The 27,914-nt window shown below is 34.5% G+C and overlaps 1 protein-coding gene across 1 annotated transcript; it reads left to right on the top strand.

Moving 5' to 3' along the window:
* Nucleotides 1-455: 455 nt before the first annotated feature.
* On the top strand, nucleotides 456-23,111 carry SERINC1 (serine incorporator 1). Its single transcript, XM_074187480.1, has 10 exons — nucleotides 456-684; nucleotides 2,271-2,432; nucleotides 3,564-3,733; nucleotides 10,554-10,633; nucleotides 11,838-11,975; nucleotides 12,543-12,712; nucleotides 12,838-12,928; nucleotides 15,798-15,942; nucleotides 16,045-16,275; nucleotides 21,588-23,111. The coding sequence occupies exons 1-10, from the start codon at nucleotides 646-648 to the stop codon at nucleotides 21,721-21,723; spliced, it is 1,362 nt and encodes a 453-aa protein (XP_074043581.1). The 5' UTR covers nucleotides 456-645; the 3' UTR covers nucleotides 21,724-23,111.
* The last annotated feature ends 4,803 nt before the right edge of the window (nucleotides 23,112-27,914 follow it).

Genomic DNA, 27,914 nt, shown 5'->3' with positions numbered 1-27,914 from the left:
GTTAGGCGGATTGGGAGCTGGCTGACTAGTCAGGATGGAGTCGTCATTAAGGCTGAGCGCACTGAGGCAGAGGGACCATTACGGGCTCCAGGCCGCCCTGCGGGGGGAGAAGGCCTGATGTGACCCCGCCTTTCTGGCGACAACACCTTGGGAGTCCGAGCCTCCCAAGCACTAAAAACAAGGCACTTCCGATAAAAGGGAGAAGAGGTGTGCGCTGGGGAGGAACGCTCCACGGTGAGGGAACCTGGGAGCAGCGGCGCCTCGGGGCGCCCGAGCCAGAGGCCTGGGGCGGTGCCCAGTGCCCCGGAAGCGCTTCTCCAAGCCCCGCCCCCAGGGAGCGCAGGAAGGCGCGCCCCGCCCCGGCCCCGCCTCTGCGGCAAGAGCCGCGGCCGCCCGGCGTGCGATGCAGCCCCCGGCCCAGCGGCCCGAGCACCCCGCGGCCGCCTTCCCTTCCCGCCGGCTTCCTTTCGGGCCGCCCGCGCCTCTCTAGCCCCCCCCGGAGCCCTTTCTTCTTCTTCTCCCGGGGAAATGACGTAGCCCCTGCCGAGGGGGCGGGGCGGGGCGTGGGCCGGAAGTGCCTGGAAGATGGTAAATAAGCCGTGAGAGGAAGCCGCGTCCGGCACCATCTTTCCCGAGCCCGGAGCCATGGGGGGTGTCCTGGGCCTCTGCTCCATGGCGAGCTGGGTATGTACCCCGGCGTTGGCGGGGGCGCGGAGGGCGCCGCCCGGGCGAGGGAGGCGGGAGACGCCGCAGGCCCGGGGGCCCAGCCCGGCCCGCTCCGCGTCTTCCTGCAGCCGGGGCGGCCCGGGGGGCGCACTGGGGGGGAGGGGCGGCTGTGGAGGCGCCCCAGGCGCCAGGCCTTGGCGACCTTGGGCGAGCCCTGTCACCCCCGGAGCCGCCGGGGCTGGAAGGGCCGCCTGGTTGTTGGAGCAAACAGCGGGGTGTCGCCCCGGACCCCGGGCCTTCACCCGGCCGCTGCTTCACATGCAGCAGGGGCGGATCAATTATTTAGGCATAGAATGGAAATTCTGTTGGGAAAATCTCCTCTTAACTGCGGAAAACCTATGAACGATTTGCAGAATTACTAAGGGGAAAACAAAGAGGCAGCAAGAAATGGGGAAAATAGGCAATTTTGGGAGTCACGTGATCAGGGTTGGGTTCACAGCCCATCTGCCACTTACTTGCCTGTGTGATTTACCCTTTACCATCTTTAAAATGATTAGATCTCCGAGGGCCTATTCCTCCAAATGGCCACTGATGAGCAGTGTCTTATAAGGAAAAACATCATTTCTGTACACAGACCAACATATCAATTCTATCTTCGCCACCTCAAAATTATTCCAAAATTGACATTCCCTTCCTTCGTACTTCATATTTTTATAGGTATTGGGACTATCTTTAAGATTATAGCTAGAACAGAAGACTTTACTGGAGCTTATTCATCGACAATCTTTTCCCTATCTACAAAGAGTAATTTTTTAATGCGTAGGTCTTCTTCATGATGCAAATACTTGGAATAAAACATAGTAGTTCTAATATTCTTTTGTTTCTTATTTTTCTTGTTTTCATTTACATTGTTCAGCTCTCATGCCATGAATCCTATACATTTCCTTTTTTGTTTTCCTTATCTCCTCCTTGATTAATTTTTTTTTCCACTCTTTCCTGGCAAAACTTAAATTTGTTTATTTAAAGGTCAATATTTAATGACTCAGTGATTCATTCTTTTAGAATTATGAATTTAATCTTTAATGTATGCTTCCTCCTTAGATCTTCCTTTCCTTCCCACTCTCCAACTCTTGATAGGCAATGGGGTATATAATGGAAAGAACATTAATTAACCTGCCTTTGTTCCAAAAATAACAAAACATGTTTTATGCCTTAAAAATTATATAGGATTTCAATTTAGATGATTTTTGCTTATGAGTTAAACATTTGTATTTTTATTTTGTTCAGGGATCTTATATATTCATAGTTTTGTTAGCAGAATATATGAAAGAATGATTGCATTGATTATTAAGATTAATAAAAGCTGTCACATCCCCAAATCTCTTTATCACATTGCATAAAAATAATCATAATCTTTCTCTAACATCTTTAGTATTATTGAATTATATACAGTTTTAAATGAACTCCTTGGAAGGCAGCTATGATTTTTATCATTAATTCAAGTTTTAGTAAATTTTCTAACTTTGGGCGTTTTGTTGATAATGTAGATGGACTTTCTTTATGTAAAAAGTGTTAATTTTTCCTATTGTTATTCTCGTTACCAGATACCATGTTTATGTGGGAGTGCTCCTTGTCTGCTGTGCCGATGTTGTCCCAGTGGAAATAACTCCACAGTAACTAGACTGATTTATGCATTCTTTTTGCTTATTGGTGTGGGAATATCCTGTGTGATGTTGATACCGGGAATGGAAGAACAGTTAAATAAGGTTAGGTTTCATTTTGTTTATTGCTTGGTTTTGTAGTAGGTTGAAATATGGTTATCAGCATAATGATTTATTAATTAATCGATTTTATTTCATCAGGTTTTTTTTTTCAAATAAAATAGCACTCTGCTTAGATTCTGGAGACTACCCTTTTTTGGATTTTTTTTTTACAAGGCAACGGGTTTAAGTGACTTGCCAAGGTCACACAGTCAGGTGTAATCAAGTGTCTGAGGTTAAATTTGAACTCAGGTCCTCTTGACTCTAGGGCCTGTGCTCTATCCACTGCATCACCTAGCTGCCCCAGATTCTATAAAAGCTAGGAAAAAAATACTTTTCCACAAAGAACTAAACAATATAGTTGGTGGAAAAACATATATGTGGCATAATTCTCGATCTGCTGACGATCTTGGAATCAAAATATACTAGCATGACAATATCCATGATCTTGGATAAATGTTTATCTTCCAGCTCTATAGCTAATGACGAGAATAAAGTAGGTAATGCCTAGATCTCTTTCTAATTTTTTTTTCTATTTTTAAAAAGTACTTTGTAGATGCTGAACTAATAGCACTTCATTTCACAGTGGTTTTTTTAGAGAGGATAGCAAAAGAGAAATTTAACTTGTATCGGAGTTATTTAAACTTTAAATTCTTGGTTGACAGTAATTATTGTTCTTATGTTTTGGAGAATTATGAATGTTCTTTTTTTGATAATACTCTCAGTAATAGCTATTCTGAACAACAAACACTTTAAAATTGACATGCTATCTCAATCCCTTGAGAAATGTCTTCTAGTAAATGGATCAAAAAATTATTTAACTTTGAAAAGTCGCGTATTCTAATTTCTCATACAGATTGTTATAGGGATGTTACTAATATGGAGGGCATTGAGAACCCAGAATTGTCTCAATATATAATATACAATTTTGAAAAATCAAGGCAAAAAAGTATCAAATTTAGAGTGGGCAGTAGGAATTTGACTTTTTACAGTTTAGTAAGACTTGGAATATAGTAATCCAACATCAAAATTTTTTTTAAGGAATTTTGCATTTTAGGGATTTAGTTGTGTAGATTCAGTTTATATAAATTTCACATTTTTTTCTTACTGGTCGTGACATCTTGTTTACTTTCCTAGATTCCTGGATTTTGTGATAGTGGAACAGGACTCGTGCCTTGTAATGTGTTGGTTGGATACAAAGCCGTATACCGTTTGTGCTTTGGAATGGCCATGTTTTTCCTTTTGTTCTCCTTATTGATGATCAAAGTGAAGAGCAGCAGTGATCCTCGAGCGGCAGTGCACAATGGGTAAGTTTTAAACTTCTTATTTTTTTAATTGTTTTTTGAATTTTACAGGTTTTCTCCCAATCACAAATCCTTCCCCCCACCCCCCACAAAAGGCAGTCAGGTAATCTTTACATTGTTTCCATGCTATACATTGATCAAGATTAAATTTGTTTAGAGAGAAATCATATCATTAAGGAAAAAAATAAAATATAAAAGATAGCAAAATTACATAATAAGATACCTTTTGTTTTTGGTCTTTGTTTTAAACTCCACAATTCATTTTTTGGATACAGATGATATTCTCCTTCGCAGATACCCTAACATTGTCCCTGATTATTTCACTAATGAAATGAGAAGTCCATTAATATTGACATCAACCCCATGTTACCCTTAGGGTGGTACAGTGTTCTTCTGGTTCTGCTCATTTCTCTCAGCATCAGTTCATACAAATCCTCCCAGGCTTCTTTGAATTCCCATCCCTCCTGGTTTCTAATAGAACAGTAGTGTTCCATAACATACATATACCACAATTTGTTCAGCCATTCCCCAATTGATGGACATTCACTCAATGTCCGATTCTTTGCCACCATAAACAGGGCTGCTATGAATATTTTTGTAGAGGTGATGATGTTTTTACCCTTTTTCATGATCTCTTCAGGGTACAGACCCAGTAGTGGTATTATTGGATCAAAGGGTTTGTGCATTTTTTATTGCCCTTTGGGCATAATTCTAGATTGCTCTCCAGAAAGGTTGGATGAGTTCACAGCTCCACCAACAATCTATTAAGTGTCCCAGATTTCCCGCATCCCTTCCAGCATTGTCCTTTCTGGTCATATTGGCCAATCTGATAGGTGTGAGATGGTGCCTCAGAGCTGCTTTAATTTTCATTTCTCTAATGAGTAATGATTTAGAGTAGTTTTTCATATGACTATGGATCGTTTTGATTTCTTCAACTGTAAATTGCCTCTGCATATCCTTTGACCATTTGTCAATTGGGGAATGGCTTGTATTTTTATAAATTTGACTCGGTTCTCCCTATTTTTTAGAAATGAGTCCTCTGTCAGAAATACTAATTTGTAAAATTGGTTTCCCAATTTACTACATTTCTTTTGATCTTAGTTACAGTGGATTTGTTTGTGCAAAAGCTTTTAATTTAATGTAATCAAAATTATCTAGCTTTTTTTAATGATGTTCTCCATCTCCTCCTTGGTCATAATCTGCTTTCTTTTCCATAAATCTGACAGGTAAAAGTTTTGAACTTTTTAAAAAAAATTGAAAAAATATGTAGCAATTTTTAGACTACCTAATATAAGTGTATCTTTGGTTAATACTGAAATTGATTATATTCTCTTAATATACTTTTTTATGACCACAAAAGCCAGTTGCTAGAGTGGCAGTTGCAGTTACTTAAACTTTGATGAGCTGTTGAGGGTTAAATTTCTGGTGGCTATAAAATTAAAAATTCTCAGTTTGTATTTATTTCCTATCTAATGGGGGGAGGAATCTATTTCATTAGTGCTTATGACTTCATCATTCACATTAGGTTATCAGAACATAACCTTCAACATTGGTAGGAAGTTGTATTTTGTTTTTTGAAAAATTAAAGAAGGAAAAAAGTGCATTGCAGAAATACCACCTGTGGTGTTGGAGGAAGGGACCAGAAAGGTTTTAGGTACTACCCAGGTTGGTAGAAGATTGTCAGAGAACTCACATAGACAGGAATCTTTTAGTCAAAGCAGAATCTCACTTACTGACTGCTTAAGGGAAGGTAGGGAGAGCTCAAATAGAAGAAATTTGGGCCCCAGTCAAATGGTCTTAAACTGAAGACCTCTAGTTAGTGAGTTGTCATGGTGGGGGGGACCGAGGATCTCAAGGATGAGCTAAGGTAATTCCTTTCTTTATTGACTTTCTTAGAATGAAGGGAAGGAGTGATAGTTAGCTGACTCTGAAGATAAGGAAAAGGACAAACACCTGGGGAGGAATTTTCTCATATTGAGGTCATTCTCCAAAAAGCATATTCACATTTGTATCAGTGTTTTTCCCTCAGAGACCTTTATCACCCCAAAGTCCTAATTTTGCATTGTAATTTTGTAGTTAACCCTAACAGTGGCAGATGTGAAGGAAAGGAACACTGAACTGGAAGTTGGGAAAATTGAATGAAATAGCAGGATACAGTGGAAAGAGCACTATTTACAGTTGAAGAATTTGGGTTTGTATCCTCAACCTGTCACTCTTGGCTTGGGTAATTATAAGCCATGGTTTCCTTGCTCTCCATGGTTTTCTTCCTTATCAAATTCAGGAGTGGCAGTTATGGTCCTGGTTAACAGATAACATCTTTCAAAACAGGGGAGTATTCTAGGGCAGAATCTTATACAAATAAGTCATTGTGTCTGGTATTTCTGGTTACTTGATTTTCCCTGTAGTGATTCATTTTGGAGAAGTACAGGAAATTTCTAGAAATGACTTATAAAAACCAAAACAATTTTAACTTCAACTTAAAATTATAAAATGAGGGGATTATATTAATTTCTAGTTGTTTATACTTTTAAAACTAATATTCTGTGATTCTAGTTTTAACTTTGCCATATACTATGTAACCTAAGAAACATGACAACCTTTCTAAGGCAGTGCTTTAGTTTCTTATCTAAAATGAAAGATTTAGACTTTTTTAAAAAATACCTTCTAGTTCTAGCATGTCTACTTTTTAAAAAATGATTCATTACTGCTCAAGAAAGCACACATCTATTAAAGCAAAAAATTTCATTAAGTCTTTGGGATATTTATATATTTAAATAGATAATCAGGAAGACAGAATGACTCAAACACAAGACTAATAGCTACAAGTTTTGATTCTCTTTGAGACTTAAAAATATAGTTGTCCACTTTAGTACTTTTCATTATCTAAAATTAAGGACCTTAATTTAGAATATAGACATTTCTAAATCAAAACCATAGTTATGGGAGGTTATTTTCTGGATGTAAGCAACTTCAGATGGACATAATGAGTGGAAAAGAAACTGATTTAAGATTGTGAAGTATTTTTGCTTTTATGGAAAAAGCAGTAATAATTGAAAAGAATTTATAAGTCTACAAGTGTTTTAAACTCATGATTTACAACAGGCTTAGTATTAAATGTTAATACAATCAATTATACATAATTTGCAGTTATTTACATTTAAATGCATACATATATATATATTTGGTCTTTTATTTCCTATTATTTCTTAAAAGATTTTTATTTCCTTATTTTCACCTTATTTGTCAAACTTAGATTAGAGTTTTCCATTATATGTAAAGTTAATTTGACCATTCTTCTATTAATAGATTTTTTTAGGATCTTTCTGGTTTTTTATTTCTAGTTACAAATGATGCTGTTATTAAAAAGAGATAATATTTAAGTGTTTAACACAGTATTGTTTGTCCTTGGTTCTTTTTTTTAGTTGGGGTTTTTTTTTTTGCAAGGCAACCAGGGTTAAGTGGCTTGTCCAAGGCCACACAGCTAGGTAATTATTAAGTGTCTGAGACCAGATTTGAACCCAGGTACTCCTGACTCCAGGGCTGACTCCAGTATCCACTACGCCACCTAGCTGCCCCTTGTCCTTGGTTCTTGAAGAAGACCACATCATCAGGGAGGTGATGGCATGACAAGCACATGAATTGAATTTGAGTGAGGGAATTCTATGCTAAGTCACCAGCCTCACTTTCTCCTGGAACCCTCTGGGTCCAGTGACCAGATGAATCAGGACTGGAGATGACCCTGGATGTGAGGTAGTCAGGGTTAAGTGATTTATCCAAGGTCACAAAATCTAGGGAGTGTCAAGTGTTTGAGACAGGATTTGAACTCTTATCATCCTGACTACACCCCTTCACTCAAACCCAATTCACACATCATGCCATGGTATCAGCTCCCTGATGTCAGGATTATTTTCAAGAACCCAGGGCAAACATTATCACCTCAGTGTTAAAGGCAACAGTCAAGGCCTGCCTGCTTGACATTTGATGTTGACACATTCTTGGAGTTTAATACATGCTTATTCCTTCCCTCTCTGTTATAAAAACTTTTTACTGGGTAACTTTTACCCCTCATCTGCTTGCTGTAGGGAATATTTCTGACAGTGGAATTATTGAATCAAATGGTATGATTATTTTTCTAAGTTTTACTAAATCTTGTTTTTAAAATTAAAGATACTTATAGTAATTTTGAGTGATCTTTGAGGGACTGATTCTCAAATGGATTTGTAAGGAGCAGAGGGATTAGGGGAAAACCTTTATTATAGCTCAAAAGCAGTCAAAATATCAATGACTAATAACCTAGGCATCTACTTTTTCAGCTCTGTAAACTCTTTTATAATCTAAATGCTTAATGAAAATATAAAAGTAGAAGTAGCTTCCTCAAATAGTATTCTATGGCAGACCATGAACTTGCTGTAATGTGTAATTGAAAGAGAATTCAAGATTTGTCCATCCTATTTGTTAACTCTTCAAAAAAAAGAGACATGAATGCAACAGAATAATCTCCCCTTTTAAATTAAATATGGAGCAAAATGACATCTTAATTAACTACTTAGTGATTCTCGTGTATAAACATACAACAAAACATTTAACAGAATGATATGCAATTTCTAAAAGTGTTTGCTTATCAGGGAAAACAATCAGAAGAATCCTAATCCAAGAGATTTCTTATGCATGGTAAGGGTTGCTAAATATTCCCATTTTCATATAATTTATTTGTGTCAGTTGCATCAAACCCTGGAACATTGTCACACTCCTAAATTTGGTCCCTCATCACTCAAGAATTCAACCTAATTATCCATGCTGGGGTGGGGGGGAATCGTTAAATGTGTAGTATTTCTTTGAATTAGAATCTTCTGGAGTTAGACCATTATTACATATACCTTAAGACATTGATGATTTATAATGAAAAGTATTTAGGGATGAAAAGAACTCAGAAGAGATTGACCTCCATTTGAAAGTTATATTATACTGAATACAAACTTCTTCCTTAAAGACCCATCTTTTTAGCCCTGTTAGTTTCCCATTAATGGTGTGTGTTCATAAACTATCCAAAAGATAGTGGAGAGAGAGAGAAACGCATAGTGGCTGGTGGTTAGCAGCATAGAGTAGTGAAGAAGTGAGCAGGAGAAAGGGGACAAATTGGCTAGTGATGGAGTGAGACACATAGAAAATATGCTTTTTTTTTCTTTTGCTTCCTGAACTTTGTCAAGACCTATGGGAAGGTCTCTCAGTATGTGTCAAAGGACCATTTTTGATTTATTGGATAATGTTGATAGGAGTTGCAGAAGGAGGAGAAAGTGTGGTTGGGGGGTCACTCTTTAGCATTGAAGGGAATACCTAATCAGTGAATGCAAAGATTATCAAATTAATCAAAGAAATGTATATATTCTGATATAGAAAAATATATTTTAAAAAATAGCTTTGCAAATTTTAGAAAATCAAGTCTGCTATAGCTTTTTAGTGGGCATTGGTATAAAAAATAAATTTTATTATCTTGGCATAATATAGGAAACAAATAGATTGTATCTTGAGTATGGGATAGAGTATGGGAGAGAATCATAAATGTTCTTTAATGATGATTTACAGAAATTATGTTGAGATCGTTTTGAATTAAAACATTTAAAAATCTGACTGCCTGACTGATGTCAGGTCATTTCATGTTTTCATACCATCACTTTGTTTCCTGAAGAGAATGAACCAGTAATTGAAAATACTTATTAAATAATAATGTTTCATTTGTCATTTCTAGAAGATGATTCAGATAAAGAGAATTTTTTTAATAAAGCAATATTTTTTGGCTATATTGGGAAAATTTTGATAATGCAAATTAGAAACTTCCCTAATTTTTGTGTCTAAAAGATTTTATTTCCTCCTTAGGAAACTAAGACTGAAATTATGTGATTTTTTTTAATTCAATTTTAGAGTCATAGCAAGGGAAACAATCTGAAGTTACTGGATATGATAATTGAGTTTTTTTGAAATTCATTTGAACTATTTTCTCAGTGTTTTTAAGTTATATAATACCTTGATAAATGAGAAAACTAATGACATGACATAAAGGAATGTTATTTCTTTTCTGAGTTTGTCAGTTGCTGGTAGTTTTACTCTAGCTATAAGCTATCATATAGATTTAATACATTCAACATATATATCCATATGCCCATTCACTTTAATTAGTTTTTATAAAATCCATTTTCTAGTAAGACTTCTTTCTATGACTTCCACAAAGGATAAATAATCTCTTGTACTCATTGGTTTTCTTGAATCATCAAGATACAGGTTAGTGTTCTCTTACTAACTTTTTAGATAAGATTGCCTTAGGTGCATGTTCATATAGTCACATGTCTTTAACATGTTTAGGGCTTTATATTTTATAAAAATACATCCTCATATTGTTGTAATTAGTATATCAACTTTCAAGGTAAGTGGTAATATTTTAATACAATGAACATTATTCTTTTGTCAAAATACCATCATTTGTGTAGGAAGGAGCTAGAAAACATTTTTCTCTTTCCTTTACCATGTATGTACATGTGTATGTGGATTATACATATACACCTATATGTGTGCTACCCAAGCGTTGACTGTTCATAACCATTTTCTTTCAGTACTTTAATGTGTTCAAAATCAAACTCATAATTTTCCTCCAGGAGTTTGATTCTTGGTTGAAGTGAAATCATAGTAACTTAGTGGTAGAAAATCCCTCTAGCTAGTAGTTAGTATTAATTTGAAATTGCTCTTAAATTTTTTTGATGAAATTACAATTTTTGAAAATATGAAAATGAATTTCTAATACTGTAAATTCATTGATTTTTTTTTTTTTTAGATTCTGGTTCTTTAAATTTATAGCAGCAGTGGCAATTACTGTTGGAGCTTTCTTTATCCCAGAAGGACCATTTACTACTGGTAAAAACATTGAATATTTGTGTGAATGTGTAGCCTCCATTTTATATACACATACATAAACACATGGGTGTGTGTGTGTGTGTGTGTGTGTGTGTGTGTGTGTAAATGTTTTCCCAATAGTTGACTGTATATGACCATACTTTTTCAGAACTTTAATATGTTCAAAATCAAACTCATAGTCATCTCTAAAGTTATGAGTTGTGTAGGATCAATAAATATATGCTTGCTAAATTACTTAACTTCACCAAGCTTCCCACCCCCCTTTGTTTGTAAAGCTAAGAGGGTTGGTATTTAAAATGCCTTTTAAGTCACTTCCCAGAACTAGATCTCTATAATAATAGGCTTTTTACATATGTTGACTTTCTCTAATATTCAGACCTTCCATTTGCTTCCTGGCCAATAAAGGTTATATACTTTGCGTATATTATTGCCGCGTGTGTGTGTGTGTGTGTGTGTGTGAGAGAGAGAGAGAGAGAGAGAGAGAGAATATAGAACGTTAAGAAATAATAGCTATCATTTATTGGTGTTAAAGTGATTTTGGAGGTTGATGTTGTGTGTTTAAACTATTATATTTAAATTATTTAAATTTTTTGGTTGTCCTTGTAATCTCTAGATCTTTATGTCATTTGATTTGTTTTGCCTGCATTACATTTATCATAGTCAAAATAGTTTTTGATTTCCTTTAGTGATTTCATATATTTTGTTTATTTTGCCTTGTAATACTATTAATGTTTCTTTTATAATTTAATTGAAACTTTTTTGAAATATAGATTGAATATTCTCTGATTCTGTTGTTTATTCTTTTTTGACAAATTCTATCTTAGATTTTTAGCCTAAGTGTCTCCTCTTGGAGACACTTTTAACTTCATATGTTACCGTCATTGCTATTCCAGGTTTTCTTGACCTCGTATAATAAAGGCTTATTTTTTAGTTTCTACTTTCAGTTGTAGATCATGTGATGATTTAGCTTTTTTAAAAACATGTTTCATCATTATTTCCTTTAATCAGTCAGTTAGCATGTGTTTATTAGTATTTATGTGTTTCAGGAATTGCTGGAGATACAAAAAAAACCAGTCCCTTCCTTTAAAGAGCTTATAACCCTTCAGAGAGAGAGACCACATTTCTAATTCTAAGTCTGTGCAAAATAAATACAAAATAATTTATTTATATGTAGAGGAATTTCTTCCTATTTTCTCTCTTTCAGTCTGGTTTTATGTGGGCATGGCAGGGGCCTTTTGTTTTATCCTCATCCAACTGGTTTTGCTTATTGATTTTGCCCACTCTTGGAATGAATCTTGGGTTGAAAAAATGGAAGAAGGAAACTCAAGATGTTGGTATGCAGGTAAGACATTGTAGTACTTCAAGGGCATAAACATATCTTAGAGTCTCATTTTAAAGCAAATTGTTTCTCAATTAACTGTATAGATCATAGGTTCAAAGATTTTAAAAAGGTGGAAGAGGCTTACTTATCATCTAACAGAGTGATGAGGAAACCAGCCCAGAGAGATTTTTAGTTATAAGATATTCAAATTGTCTACATCATATATCCAACCTCCTCTGGAACAGAGTAAAACTAGAAGTCTCTAAAAGTAAAAATAAGAGAAAATGGCATTGGATTTTAACATTCTGCCATTTTGTTCTTAGTTAAGGCATTGCAAAGGTCTTTTTTCTCTCGTTTTAGGCTCACAATTCTCTGATAGTATTGGTCACCTGATTTTATAGCTTAATCTGAACTGCTTAAGGCAATCACAGTGACAAAAATGGACACCAGTCTGTGTAGAGACAAAATAGCTAAGAAGCTTTGGTTTAGGTCTATTTAACATGAAGCCTATTAAGTATTTGAAAGCATTATGCCATTGCAACATAGTTCAGTAATGAAACTTAACTCTCCAACCATATTTTTTCACAGCTTTGTTATCAGCTACAGCAATGAATTATCTGCTGTCTTTAGTTGCTATAGTCCTATTTTTTGTCTACTACACTCACCCCGACGGTTGCTCAGAAAATAAGGCCTTCATCAGTGTCAACATGCTTCTGTGCATTGGAGCATCTGTGATGTCTATTCTGCCCAAGATCCAAGTATGTTATTTATTTATGAGGACTTACTTTAATACAAATTAAATTAATACTAATTTCCAAAAGTTTATAAATATTAAACCATGTTAGATTATAAGTGAGTTTTTTATTTTTAAATTGTTACTTAGGAGTCACAGCCAAGATCTGGTTTGTTGCAGTCTTCAGTAATCACGATCTACACGATGTATCTGACTTGGTCTGCTATGACAAATGAACCAGGTTTGTTATGGGAATTGTCCCTGATGCTTTTTCAAGCTTATACTTTTTTTCTTGAAATTCAATAATTTCTCTGTATAGAGTGTTCAATTAACAAAAATTCCACCTGAATGTTATTCCCCTAATAGGCCTCCCATATGCCTGTCAAAATTGTACCAAATTCCTAAACAGCTAATTTTGTTCAACAACTGATATTATTAGGATCAAGTAAACTATAAATTAAAATCAGTATTATTACAAAGATGCTTTGTACCATTGCAGAGAAGACATTTTACTGAAGGAATTGAATGTCACTCTTTTTATTCATGCTTTAAGTAAAAGCAGAAGCCAGAAAAGAAAAATAGCTAAATGAAAGGCTGTTTTACAGTTTCTCCTTGAATAGGTAAATTAAAGAAACCATGAAATCAGTTTTATTATATATCCAAAGAAGCAAAATGCTGCTTTTCATGGGACGCTGTATACTTTCTATTGCTTGTATTTTGCCTATACGTTTCCATGATGGACTTTTACAAAAGACCCTAATAGAGGCAACTATCATCTATGTGCAAAAACATTGTGAAAGATAAAGAAGTAGTGATTTTTTGAGAAACTCGAGGCAAAATAGTACATATTTACTTTGTGACTTCAAAGCAAAAATGGGCTTAGAGAGAAACATGGTAAAAATGGTTCAAAGTGGTTCAGAAATATGAAATGAGAAAGGTTACAGGTCTGTAACCTTTCAGTAATAACTAAAAGACACAATTAGGAAGTGCTAAATGGAGTATGCACTGAAATAACATAAAAATTGATTTTATTTTCAAAGAAAAGATAACCTATTTTTGTAGATCAGACTAGACTATCAATTTGTTAGTGCAAAAGCAAAAATCAAAATCAGATTAACAGAGGAATAGATGACACAAGTGAGGCAAACTCCATCCTGATCTGTTTTAATAAGCCGTTGATGAAGGAAAATGGGTAAAAACATAAAACGATAAAGAATATTCCTAAGGAAGTTTTTAAGATATTTAGTCATCATAATGAGAACAAAAGATCCTAATATAAAACACTTACTATTCTTATAATAATAGATAAAAGCTAGAGGTAACAGTAGTTTAAAATGCAAAATTGTTTAGAAGATTGTACTAAGAAGATGCTAAGACTTTATATGGGGGGAAAATATTTACATAAGGCTAATAAGAGACTCAAGCCTTATCCAAAAGAGGCTATTTAAAAATAAAATTGGGACAAAAAGGTAAAAATAGAAAATGTATCTACAAAGATATTCTATAAACAAATCTATTATCACCACCACATTTGGACTCCTAACACCAAATCTCTACCCCCTACCTCTCCAGAAGCCACATAGGAAAGTAAAAATGGCACACATAAAGCTGAAGGTGGCAAAATTTTGAAGGCAAATAAAGGATTCAAGGCAAAAAATAGCAAATGCTTAGGAAAAAGTCAACCTTTAAGGGGGCCCTATTTGTTTTTAAAAAAGGTATTGAAGGGCAGCTAAGTGTTTATCTTCTCAAAATTTTTAAGAATAATCTACACTTAGACAGATCTTGATGAAATTTTAGAAGGGAGCAGGCAAGTTTTTTCACAAAAGCCTATTCTCCAATAGATACTTCTGTAGTAGAATAATTTATTGTGAATAGTGCAGAAAGTAAAAGATCCCATTATGGTTATGTGATTACTTTGAAAAAACATTTTGCAGAGGTTCAGAGTTAGAATTGACCTCAATGATCATCTAATCCAGGCACTGCACATAAAAATATCCCTAGTTTATCATGCCTTAATTGAAGATCCCCAAGTAGTGGGAATTCATTCCTATGGCATCTTGACATTTTGGATAATTAACCATTAGGGTTTTTTCCTTAGGGTCGAAAATAAATTTACCTCATTGTATTTCCCACCTCTTGTTTTTAATTTTGGCCCCCTTGATTTGGTAGAGTATTCCAAACTAAAAACTTTCTTCAAATAAGCTCTGTCTACGTAGGAAAACATCAATATGACTGGACAGGCCACAGAACTGGGCCTTCAGTATTTTGGATAGATAGTGATTATAGAGACTGAACTTGGTACAGTTTAAAAAGAAAGTCAGGCAGGTTTCCCTGAAGCAATTTAAAGTTCTTCAAAATTTCCTTAAGCTTCTCTCTGAAATACTTAAATAGTAATCTTTTCATACCTCTTGACTGTGGCCTATGATAAATCATAACATCTCCAAAGATTCAAAGTTATTGGTCACCCAAATGGCAATGGGGAGACATGTGATGGGCTTTATTGACAGACTGCAGCATGTTACTAGTGAAGGATTCCACAAAAGGGATTGTGTAAAGGATGTCATCAAGAACTGAGCTGATTGTGTAGCGAAAGGACAGGATAACTTTCACTGTCAAGAGCAAGAACCCTAATCCTAGCACATTGGGTGTATTTTCTAGAGTCTTAAGGACAAAAATTTCACAGAATAAAGAAAAGTTGAGAGTTTTACAGATTTATCACAGGTAAATATTTAGCAAATAATCAACACTAATCCTCACAGTGAAATGTTAAACTGGGAATCAAAACATCTGAGGATGAAATTCTCTGATCTACCACTAAGCGTGATCTTTGGTCACTTTGCCTCAATTTCCTTCAGTGCCCTTAAAAATAGAAATCATGAGAACTTCACACAATAGATAAAATGTTTTGAAATATTTAGTGTTATGTTAACTAACAATGTTAGTATGTCTTTTGTTTAGTAATTTATTTCAGACGTAATTTGTAGTTTTTACTTTCTGATCACAGTATTTTGAAAGTTCTGAATTAATAAATTTTTGTAATGGGTAAAATAAAGATTCCTTGGAAAACGTCATCTTTAATTTTTTTTTCTAATTTGGTATTTACTTCACAGACAGACAATGCAATCCAAGTTTATTAAGCATAATTGGCTACAATATTACAACAAGCATTCCAAAGCAAAAGGATTCTGTTCAGTGGTGGGATGCTCAAGGAATTGTGGGACTTATGCTCTTTTTGTGTTGTGTGCTTTATTCAAGGTAAGCATTAATTCATAAAATGTTTTAATGAAAAACAGTATAGTTTGTTATTAAATTGTACTTTGCTGAAACTAAGGCTTTCTCTTCTACCTTCTTCCCTAGTATTCGTTCATCTAACAACAGTCAGGTTAATAAACTGACTTTGACTAGTGATGAATCAACACTGATAGAAGATGGTGTGGCCAGACATGATGGATCACTTGATGATGGTGATGATGTTCACCGTGCAATAGACAATGAAAGGGATGGTGTTACTTACAGTTACTCCTTCTTTCATTTCATGCTTTTCTTGGCTTCACTTTATATCATGATGACTCTGACCAACTGGTACAGGTATTTAATGAAATTTTTGACATTTAAGATATGATGGCACTAATTCACAAAGGTAATATTAGTATTGCTTCAAAAACTCTTACTTTGAATCAACACAAAAGTGAATACTGGAGTATTGTCACTATGGCCTTTTAGGAAATTACATATTATTTTTTACTTTGCTATGGATCATATTTCAGATATCAGACTACACATTTTTGAAGAAAACCAAAAAATGACAGATATTAAAGAATAAAGTCATTCCTTAATAATTTTGGAGCCTGTAGAAATGCAAATTTTTGATTGACACAAAAGATATTTGTATTTTGAGCTCTACTTGATGTATTATGATTTAAAATATGCATTTATAATCTTCCTCTCAATATCTTAACAGATGAAAAGAAAACCCTACATTGTCCTTATCCAAAAATGTTTGTGTCATTGCAATTTACCATTTGCAACTTGCAGACTAAGGTTTTATCATTGCATTGCTTAAAGGGATCAGCTTTCAAAGTTGTTTATCTCTGTAATGTGGTCATTTATAAATACTTAACTAGGGCTTCAAAGTTCATAGAGGTCTCCATGGTTTTCTTTGACACTGTTCATTATTTCTTTGGACACAGTAATATTCCATTAAATTCATATAACATAATTTGTTTATCTAATAGGAACAACACTTTAGGTTTTCTAAATTTTGACTATAATGAAAAGAGCTGCTATGGATAGTTTTGAACATAGTTCTTTTTTCATTCCTTGAGGTAGAGTCCTAGTAGTAGTAGTGATATAAGTGGCCACAGGTAGGCAGCATAGAGTTTGGTAACTTACTGAGCATAGTTCCAAATTGCTTTCTAGAGTAGCTGGAACAGCTTATAGTAGTACACCAGTTTTATTGTTTTCTCATATACCCTCCACTTCACTTATTTTTTCTTAATCTGTCAGTCATTTGACTGTGAGGTGCATCCTCAAAGTTTCTTTAATTTGCTTTTCTCTGTAGTGATTTAGACTTTTTTTAAAATAATTTTTTTTTGTCCAATTACATATAAAGATAATTTTTAGCATTCACTTTTTTAAAAAAATTGAGTTTCAGATTATCCTTTCCTTACCCTCCTTTTTTTTTGAGAAGGTAAGCAATTTGATATAAGTTATACATATAGTCATGCATGACTTATTTCCATATTAGTCATATTGTAGAAGATGCAGAGCCAAAGGGGGGGGGAAAAACAAAAAAGATTAAAAATAACAAAAAACTTTTAATGATTATTGGTAACTTGAGTTTTTTCCTTTGAAAACTGTTCATATCCTTTGACCATTTATTGAGAAAATAGTCTTATAAATTCAGTTTCCATATGGATCTTAGCTATAAGACAAGGCAAAATATGCTGAAAACATTGTTTTTTTCCATTTAGTTCTTTTTATTTTTCATTTTTAACCACAATTTATTAGATTTTTTTGAGCACAAAAACTTTAATTTCATATAATCAAAACTGTCCATTTTCTTTGCCTCTCAGTGCTTATGAATTATTTTCTCTATGCAAAGATTTGAAAGACAATTTCTTTAAGTTGTGCATGTATCCCTTAGTAGCTTATCTTGCCATGTGTAGTGTCAGATGGTGTTCTAACCCTAATTTCTGACAGGCTGCTACCCATTTTTCCCAGCAGTTATTAACAATGGTGTCTTTAATTGTAATGTTAAGTTCCCTGCTTATCTGTTTCCATCATATTTATATTTACCATCACCATATCTAAAATCATGCTGCTCTTTTGAATTCAGGGAAAGTACAATAGATTTTGAAAAAAAAGGGTTCATTTTAACTCTGAGGGAATCTATGTTTCAAATGTTTCTTTAAACTGTTTTTTCTAATTCATTTTGCCATCTTCCATTTTATCGAGTTTATCCCATTCATATTTGTTAAATGTTTCTCTTTCCTCTTTATAAATAGTTAATAAAAAAAGGGAGTTTGACTCTTGGGATTTATAAATGCAATGACTTCCTTTCTGTGGTAGCTCTTTTTACTTTGCCCTTTGATACCACGTTTATGATCTTTATTCATTTCCTTCAAGTTCCTTTTCAAAATTTCTGTTTATTTTGCTTATGATGGTTGCCTTCCCTGTCTGCTCGATATCTTTTAGAATCTCTTTGCTGGTTCCTCCTGTTTTCCTTTTCAATGGAGTATATTGTAATTAGGTTCCTTCATCTGATTGTGATAAAAATGAACCTTTTGCCATATCTGTTTAACCTATCCCTTCCTCTTTGATTATGTAAATGTTATGAAACTATTATGTTGAGTGATTTTCCTCTCCTTCCTGTCCCTCTCATTTGTTTTCTTCTAAAACTATCAGAATTGAACAAATCCATTTGTAATTTGTTAATCTTTTTCTATGACCCTTTTAGATATTAATATTCTGAGAAGACTTTTATCCTTTTAATTATGTCAGTGTATACCTTTATGTGCTTTTCTTGGCTCCCACATTTTCATTTTAAAATATCTTCTCAGTTCTGGTATTTTTAAAAATTAAGGAGGACGGAAAATCTATTCCATCAGTTTTTATTTTTCCTTCTAGGGTTATATTTGGTATCTTTTTATCTTTTGAACTTTTTGCCTCATAATATTTTTTTCTTTGCCTTGAAACTGGATTTTGGCTGTTATATTCCTGGGAGTTTTCACTTATGGATATCTTTCAGGAGACTACTGATGGGATTCTATCTTTACTTTGTTCTCTAGTTCGTAGAATTCAGGGTGATTTTCATTTAAAATTTCTGAAGTAGCCAGTCTTTTGTGGGGCTATGTGGATGAAGGTATATTTTCCCCCTTAGTCTTTTTGAATACTGCTTCTTGCATTTTCAGTTGTTTGTTTGATCAGTTTCAATTTTCAGTAATTTAGTTCTTAAGTATGGTTTTTCACCATTTTAATTCTAACATATCAATGCTACTGCCACTTTCCCTCTAAGACTTTTCCATTTTTTATCATATTTTGTTTTCTATATATTTTGTAATCCTTGTGGCCAAATGATTTTTTTTTTCTCTCTCAGAAACTTTGCCTGGAGTTGTGAGGTCATTATCTTCTGGGTTTTCCCATAGGTATCTTTTAAACTATATTTCTTTAGGAGTTTTCCTTGGTTTGTATATCTCATTAAGTATCACTATCAAGTTTGGGAGGCTTGTACTTGTACTCCTGGTCATGTATCCCTTTACATGACTTGGGCAGGGCCCATCTGATCTGGAGTATCATGGCAAGAATAGGCCTCTGTTTCAGTGGACTCCAGGCTCAGCCTGGTGCTTCCTAGTGCCACCTGTTTGCAAAAAAGGGGTGCTGTGCTCTCTTACATCTTTGACTTCACAAAGGATGCTGCAGTTGGTTTTTTGCCTGAGGCTTTTTTTCTTGCTGTTGGACTTGGGCAGCTAATCTGCCAACCTTTCCCAAAGTATTCTTGGATTCTCTCTGCTTTCTACTTACCTCCAGCTCAGAATCTCCACAGTATTCCATTCCTCAAACTGAGGGAGCACTCTATAGTTGATTCTTATTCATTCTTTATAGAATTATGTGTTTCCAAGTCCTATTGGTATGTTTATGGGAGATCTGGGCTAGAATGCCACCATCTTTCCATCTATACTATGTTTATATTTTTCTTTTTTCTAACATTTCTATTGTTTAGGGATCCAGTTTTGCCCTCAGACATTTTAGTCATTTACTCAAACTTTTTTAATGTCATTCTTAAGATTAAGTGCAGAAATTTTTTTCTGGGCCCCAAGTTTCTCACTATTTAGTTGGAATTAACAAAAATGAAGTTGATTTTTCTCATTTTAACAGTTACATTTTAAAATAGTAAATTCAGTAATTCATCTCTAGTATTCCATGACTGGTTTGTTTTTAAGATTTTAATAACTATTATCTGTAAAAAATTTTCAAATGAAGCAAAATGTTAAAGAATTTAACTTGATCCAGTTTATTAAAGATATTAAGAATTATTTATAGTGCTTTAAAGTTTTTTATCTTCATAGCAATCCTTTGTGGTTATTAACATATTTTTACAAATGAGGAAATTCATATTGAGTCCCCAGGATCACATTTTTAGGCAGGATTTGATTTCAGGTTGGCATTCTCTAGTTTTCTTTAAGCTTTGTTAAAGATTATTCAAAAACCCAGCTGCCTGATAATATATATTGATTAAATTCATTGCAGATTACATTTCAAACTAAGTTTTGTCAAAGAGAGAAAAAATTAACCTTGCCAAACATTTAGGAACTGTTAGACTAGAATTGGAGAATAATATCCCACTTAATGCAGAAGATCAATAGATGAAAATGCTTGAAATATGAAAAGTAAATTTCCTAAAAAGGGCCTAATTACAGTTTTAAAGTTATGAAAATCAGGAATTTTTTACTCCCTAAATGAGAAACTTTATGCTACTTAAAATCAGTGGTGGGGGAGAGCTAGGTGGCACAGTGGAGTCAGGAAGACTTGAGATCAAATTTGGCCTCAGGCACTTAAGACTTACTTAGCTGAGTAACCTTGGAGAAATCATTTAATCCCTTTGCCTTGCAAGGAAAAAAATCAATAGCAAAGATACTCTATAAATGACCTCTTACTGTGGAAATGAGACCAAATATAAAACAGACAAGCAAGGCACAGATTATTTAGGGTAGTAACCAAAGAGTAGTAGTCAATTCAACTATATAGTACCTAAGAGCAATGTGTTTAAATCACATTGAGTTATCGAGCAAAGGTTATATTCAGAATTTGTGAAAAATTGTGTTCAAGTTATGACTGCCATTTTAATTACCTCTGTGACCCATAGCAAATCATTTAACCTTACTAGGCCTTAGTTTTCTTATCTGCAAAACAAGACACTAACTGACCTTTCAGGTTCCTTCAGCTCCAAATTTTTGACCAGTGAATGAAAGGGATATAGGGAATGTAGGGAAATGTGTATATAGTTTGCTTTAAGAAAAATATACATCACAAATTAAAAGTTTTGACTTATAAAAATTATATTATAATGTGTTCTTTAATGATGCTGATTAAATAAGATTTACCTCACTTCATTTAGCAGAAATGTTATGAAGAATGCTACTTACTCAATTTTGTTTAAATCTTATTTGAAATGCTCATTTAATCATTCAACAAAGACTTTATAAAGCTGAAACAAAATTGTTTATAATGTGAATATCATCCAACTTAAATAAGTTTTCTTTTTGTGAGGTTTTTTGGATTTAAAAAAGTACATGTGTGCCATATGTATTTAACAGATTCTGTAATTCAAAAACTTTTAAGTTATTAATACAGTATATGTTTTTTATTTCTTTTCTGTTTTCTATCTCCAAATATTTTAGTTATGAGCCTTCTCATGAGATGACCAGTAAATGGACTTCAGTCTGGGTGAAAATCTCTTCAAGCTGGATTGGCATTGTGCTGTATGTTTGGACACTCGTGGCTCCCCTTGTCCTCACAAACCGTGATTTTGATTGAACTGGAATTCTGGCATGAAAGTTCTTTTGCTTCTTGCTCAGTTGAAACTGACAGTATTCCAGACTCTGTAAATATGTGTGTGTGTGTGTGTGTGTTTACAAGGTAGTCTCCTTGGTATTAGCCTGCATGACATACATAGATTGTGTCACTTTCTATTTTACTCTCTGCATTTTCCTGCCAAGCTTACTGATTTATGTTGGACTTAGTAGCAATGAAATATAGTCAGTATTGTGTTGAGGTGATAGGAAAAGTAGATGTATGAGAAATATAGGGAAACGTGAAATAGAATAAAAGAAAAATGTTTGTTAGAAATTTACATTTTAAATGCATGGTGGAATTAAAGTTATTTTATTAATTATATGAGTGAGTTAGCACTACCTTCTAATAAATACCTGATGGCTTGCTTCAAAAACACACCCTAACAAGAAATTTGCTATTCTGGAATTCTTTAAAACACATTAAATAGACATTTTTATGACAGTTGGTTATCTACCCACTTTTTTTCATGATTCGATTCAAAGATGATATCTACCAGAAATACTTTGGTTATTCAGTATGAAAAATTTAATCAATAGTGCCTGAAGATTTTTATAGGCAGGTACTATTTTTAAAATTTTGTTATTAACCCCTCCATAGCACAGTGATGTAGAGTCAGTATTCAGTAACATATCTCTCCCTCCAACTTCAGAATATCCAATTTTCAAAAGTACATGGTACATGTAAGAGGAACTTTTGAATTTTTGAAAAGAAGAATCATAGCTTAAATAGGAAGGATCTTGGAAGTCCAGCTAAAGGAAAAAATAAAGTAGATTTTTGACCTAGGGAAGAAAATTATCCATCTGGAATGGCTTTGAGATTCTAGAGATGTGAGATGACTTGTCCAAGGTCAGCACCAGGTCACCTGGCTAGTTAGATACATTAGCACTGTACCAAAGTGGCACCAAAAAGTCTTCTATAAAATGTATTGTTCATTAGTTTATGTTGTACCTGATTCTATTTTGGGTTACTCCATGTGATTCTTGTGGATGGTGCCTGGCATAGCTGCAGTTAATGGCAAATTAGTTTGACTCAGTGATAAAGAATGAACCTTGGCTTCAAGTTTGTGGTGTAGTTTTAAAGGTATTATTAAATGCTTTTGTATTTGCTGCTATGGAATTGAAATACATGGGCTTTATTTAAACCTGTTTGTTCCATCCTAATTTGAGCACTCTGATTATGAACCTAGAAACATACTTAAGCACTTGTTTTTGTATGATGTAACCACTACTCTCTATCTGTTTGACTTTAAATGATTTTGGTGGAGTATAATAAAAAAAATGATTGTCATTCTCCAACCTTATATTTGGAGATTCTAAATTTCTCTTGTTATTAAATATTCACAAACTTCAGCATCTGTATGTTATTAATAAAGGTGAATTCCTATAAGAGGTTTGGGGTTTGTAAAGTTTTGGCCAGAGACCCTCAAGCAACTTAATCTTAAAAATATACAATAGTCATTTTCTTTCCTTTCCACTACACAAAGTTAAAAATACATATACAGTGACAGGCTATCACATATCTGCCACCTACCCATTTCACTGTGCTGGAAAAAATTTAATTTCAAGGGTTAATTATATGGTTGCTCCAAATTATGTGGTAGTTATGAAGGTGTCCCACGTCCATACATCTTATTTTAGTGAGGAAGGGTGGGCATATTGGATCCATATTAAAAGAATTGGGGATCTGGTGAAAATATGTAGGGGAGACTTCTCATTAAACATTTGGCTGATAATGTCTATTCACCTCATGCCCCTGAACTGATTTTCTGACTTTGAATCAGCTTGCTTTCATCTTAATATCTCAGAATGATGTTCTAGAAATATATTAGGAGACTTCAATATGAGGGTTGATATCCCATATAATCCCTCACTTTATTCTCATGACCTCTTAATTTATTTCACTGTTACACCTAGGGATGGTTATACCTTTGATCTTGACAGCACTCACAAATACTTCATTAAAATGAAAAACTCAAATCACTAGCAGTTCATAACATTTTATCCCATCTCTCTATGCCTGACTCCTATCCAAAAACTTTCCTTCACTAGGACATTATTCCTTAGCATTCTGATAAATTCATCACTGCTTTAGCCAAAATATCAAACCTATAATCAGTTCAACTCTATATATAATCAATTCAATCTATTCAGCCCTTTCAAATTGCCTTCCCTGACACTATTTGCTAATAATTAGTCTCTTTCACCTGCAGCTGAAGGGGACTACAGGAAATGCAACTGTACTAAGTTAATTATAAATTAGTCAACTGAGTTCTCATATTAGCAAGGCAATTCTTTTACTGATGCTCTATCCCATTCCTAATAGCAACTGTCCTTAACATTTCTCAGTTTCCCAAACCATGCCTCTTCCACCTCAGTCTTAGCCAAAAACCCACTTCACACTTCGTTAAATGAGACTTTTTCCCCATCCTTTTATCTCTCTCACTTTGTTTTTGGCAAGGCAATGGGGTTAAGTGACTTGACCAAGGTCACACAGGTAGATAATTATTATTAAGTGTCTGAGCCACATTTGAACTCGGGTACTCCTGACTCCAGGGCTGGTGCTCTTATCTACTGCGCCACCTAGCTGCCCTCTCATTTAGTTTTAAGGGTTAGCATGTAATCCTTGTATACTGACCTCTCATTAACAAATTGCTTCCATATCATTACCTCTCAATCATCTTAACTCTTTTCTACCAGTTTCCTCTCATGCTATTGTTCTATTTTCTTATCTTCTTTTTACAGCCAAACATCTAGGGAAAAATGCCTTCATCTGCTACCTCTACTTTTCCTTTCCTATTACTCAATCCTTTGCAATCCAGCTACTAGCCTGATCACTGAACTGTGTTCCAGTTATCATTGATCGCTTAATTGCTGAATCTGATGATCATTTCCAAGTCTTTGACCTCTCTTCACCACAATGCTGTTAGCCCTCTTTTATAAATACTATTAAAAAATTAGAAGATAATTAAAGAGCAATATAAATGCTAGCTCTTGGACTTGCATCATACTACTCTCTTGGTTCTATTTCTATGATATTCCAGTAGCCTTTCCTGGTTTATCTTCCACATTATTGCCCCAAATGGTATTCCCTTAAGGCTCTGTCCTGGACCATATTTTATTCTCTTATACTTTATGACCTCATCACCTCATGAATTTAATTATCATTGCTATGCAGAATTCCTAGATCTATAAATCCAGCCCTGGTTTTCCCTGGGTGGCCATTTGCATGTTTCCAACTGCCTAGTGGAAATTTAAAACTGGATATTCAGTAGGTCTCAAAACTGACCATGTTCAAAATTAAACTTAAATGTTTCTTCAAACCTACTGTTTCTGAACTTCAGCGTTTTTGTTTAGGGCACTCCCCTCTTTCCAGCCATTACAAGCTCAGCATTATCTTTTTTTTTTTAATTTTTTGGGGTTTTTTTTTGCAAGGCAAACAGGGTTAAGTGGCTTGCCCAAGGCCACACAGCTAGGTAATTATTAAGTGTCTGAGACCGGATTTGAACCCAGGTCCTCCTGACTCCTGGGCCAGTGCTTTATCCACTACGCCACCTAGTTGCCCCTCAGCATTATCTTTTAACTTTTCACTTTCCCTTGTACATACTGGGTTGCCAAATATCATTTCTACCGTTACAGTGTCTTGCACTTGACCCTTTGTTTCTATTCATAGTACTATTCACCTTTTTGCCTCATTTTTTTTCCTGGATTATTGCAATAGCCTAATTGAGTTACCCATGCTCTCAAAAACCTGTCTGCTCTCCATTTCCTCCTTTACAGTTGTCAATATGGCTGACTTTGCAAAGTTCATAGCTAACTCACATCACTCCCTTATATTCAAGAAAGGTCGATAGATTGTTCTTGCTTCCAAGACCTCCAAGACACCTTTTCAATCTGAACTGCACTCTGCTGTTTCAACCAAACTAGCATCTCTGTTCTCCATTCTCAGCATTCCATTTCTTTACCTTTAAGGCCACTGCTATTTCCACCACACTTTGCGATTTATTGCATACAGACCTAGATTGGGAGTCAGGAAGACCTGAGTTCAAATCCAGCCTCTGTCACATATTAGCTGAGGGACCTGGCTCAATCCTTAACTGTCAGCTGTTTTTTCAACTGTAAAATGGTGATAACACCTGCCTTGAAGGATTGTTGTGAGAACTAAATGAGTATCTTGTAAAATGCTTGGCTCTGAATCCCTATTCCCGCTTAAAACTTTTTTTTTTCCATTTTGTATATACTTAACACTATTAAGTGAGTGCCTAATGAAGGCTTTTAGGTTCTGGACTCACTTGACCTTTTTATTTGTGTGGGGTCTCTATTATACCCTAAGGAATGAATTAATTTCCATAGGATCACAACTCTTAAGCATCCGGGTTCTCAAGGATCCTCCCATCATCAGAAAAATATTTCCTGGGTGGTAGGAGTTAAGAACCCTGTATGGGTAACTGAAAACATATATATACATATATATATATATATATATATATATATATATATATATATTATATAATATATATATTAATACTTTCTTGCTCTCTCCCTTACCTATTCTATAATTTTAAAAAATCAACAATAAAAGCTATATTGTATAAATCAAAATATTATTGTTCCTCCACCTGGTGATCTTTTGGGGCCTTATTCATTCAGTAATCTCAACTACATTGCTCTCAATCCCCTTAATGCAAAAAAAGAAAAAAATGAAGTGATTGATTTGCAATTCATCTAACTCTTTCTAACTAACCATAGTTGTTAGCCCAGTGGCTAACAGGTTTGTATAATACTATTATTCTGAGGTGAAGCAAAGAAAGACTTTTCAAAGCTGACTTAATTTAAGGTATTATTAGTTATTAGAACCCAGATAAATATTTTCCAAAAAAAATCTACACCTAAGCATTAACCACATAATTAAGTCTTCAAGAATTTCGTTAATATCACAAGCTAGTGTCTTGATTTATTAGGCAATATTAACTGACATATGAATTTTAAAAATCCTTGTATTTGATAATTTTATATTTTTTCTTTGATCAAAGGGATAAGGGGAATTTATAAAACAGAAAATACAGATGTTTAAGAATTTTGGCTAAAAAAACTAAGGGCCCAGATAACTGAATTTCAGGAACAAAAAGGTAATGAACAATCTAGCAATTCCTGAGTCTCAATTTTCTCACTTGATCAAATAAGGGGTTTAAATTATATCTAAGATACCTTCCAGATCTGGTTCATGTAAATGTACTTTGAAAGGTGCTACTTTATTAGTAAATGATAAAAGGGAAACAGGAGCTCTAGTTAGGGATATTTCAAAGTGAATGATCAAGTAATTGTTAGTACCTCAAGGTAAATGTCTAACCTTGATCAGCTTTCAGGGAAATTGTAGGGAAACAATCTCATTAAAACAAAAATTTGTTTGGAAAGGGTCAAGTGTTAGGAGTTACCATATGTATTGCTAAATAGTGGCGATGCAGGAAGCAATTTGGTGGGCATGATTCTTTTTGGTATTCCATCACTTGAGAAGGGTCCTATATTATTTTAGCTACTAATTTTCAATAAATTGGCAGAGGTCAAGTAAATGATCATTTACTAGGAGCTGAGTAAGAAAAATGGCATTTAAATATAATGGAATATTGACAATGTAAGAAACAATATGAAAAATGCACTCAAACCAATGTATTGACCATCTGAACCCCAAGATGAAAACTGAATAAGTGCTGGCTTATATAGAACCTTGGGTTAATGCTCCCTTTGAGTCTTGTTAATTCAGTAACTTTGGGTCACGTTTAAACTTTATTGGGTGTTTTGCTTATCTGTAAAAACAGTTTGGAATTCCATTCCAGTTCTAGTTCTAGTATTTGATGAACTCATTCTCAGGTGAGGTAGCAGAGTACAGATATGGAATGAGGCATATGTCATCAGACTTAGTATGTTGGTTTACTTAATTGCACTTTGCTTTAAGCAAGTCCTGGGGAAAAGAGATGGAGATATTATTAAATGAAAGTCATGGTTTAAAAATATCAATTATATGTAGGCAACCTTGAAATAAAATGGTTAGCTTAGTATGACCTGATATAGAGCAAAGAACATAATCAGTCCAAAATTCATATCATAAATGAAAATAAAACAACAGTACATCTGAACTCAGTTCAAGGGAGATTTGTA

This window comes from Macrotis lagotis, chromosome 5, assembly GCF_037893015.1.
Source record: "Macrotis lagotis isolate mMagLag1 chromosome 5, bilby.v1.9.chrom.fasta, whole genome shotgun sequence".
Classification (NCBI taxonomy): domain Eukaryota; kingdom Metazoa; phylum Chordata; class Mammalia; order Peramelemorphia; family Peramelidae; genus Macrotis; species Macrotis lagotis.
Note: the sequence above shows the minus strand (reverse complement) of the source record. Positions and strands in the feature narration are given on the sequence as shown.

Excerpts from the sequence above, each read along its gene's own strand:
- SERINC1 (XM_074187480.1), top strand. The coding sequence starts at position 646 with ATGGGGGGTGTCCTGGGCCTCTGCTCCATGGCGAGCTGG. Across the intron at positions 685-2,270 it reads TCTGCTCCATGGCGAGCTGG|ATACCATGTTTATGTGGGAG; the intron begins GTATGTACCCCG and ends TCTCGTTACCAG. Across the intron at positions 12,929-15,797 it reads TGCTATGACAAATGAACCAG|ACAGACAATGCAATCCAAGT; the intron begins GTTTGTTATGGG and ends TTTACTTCACAG.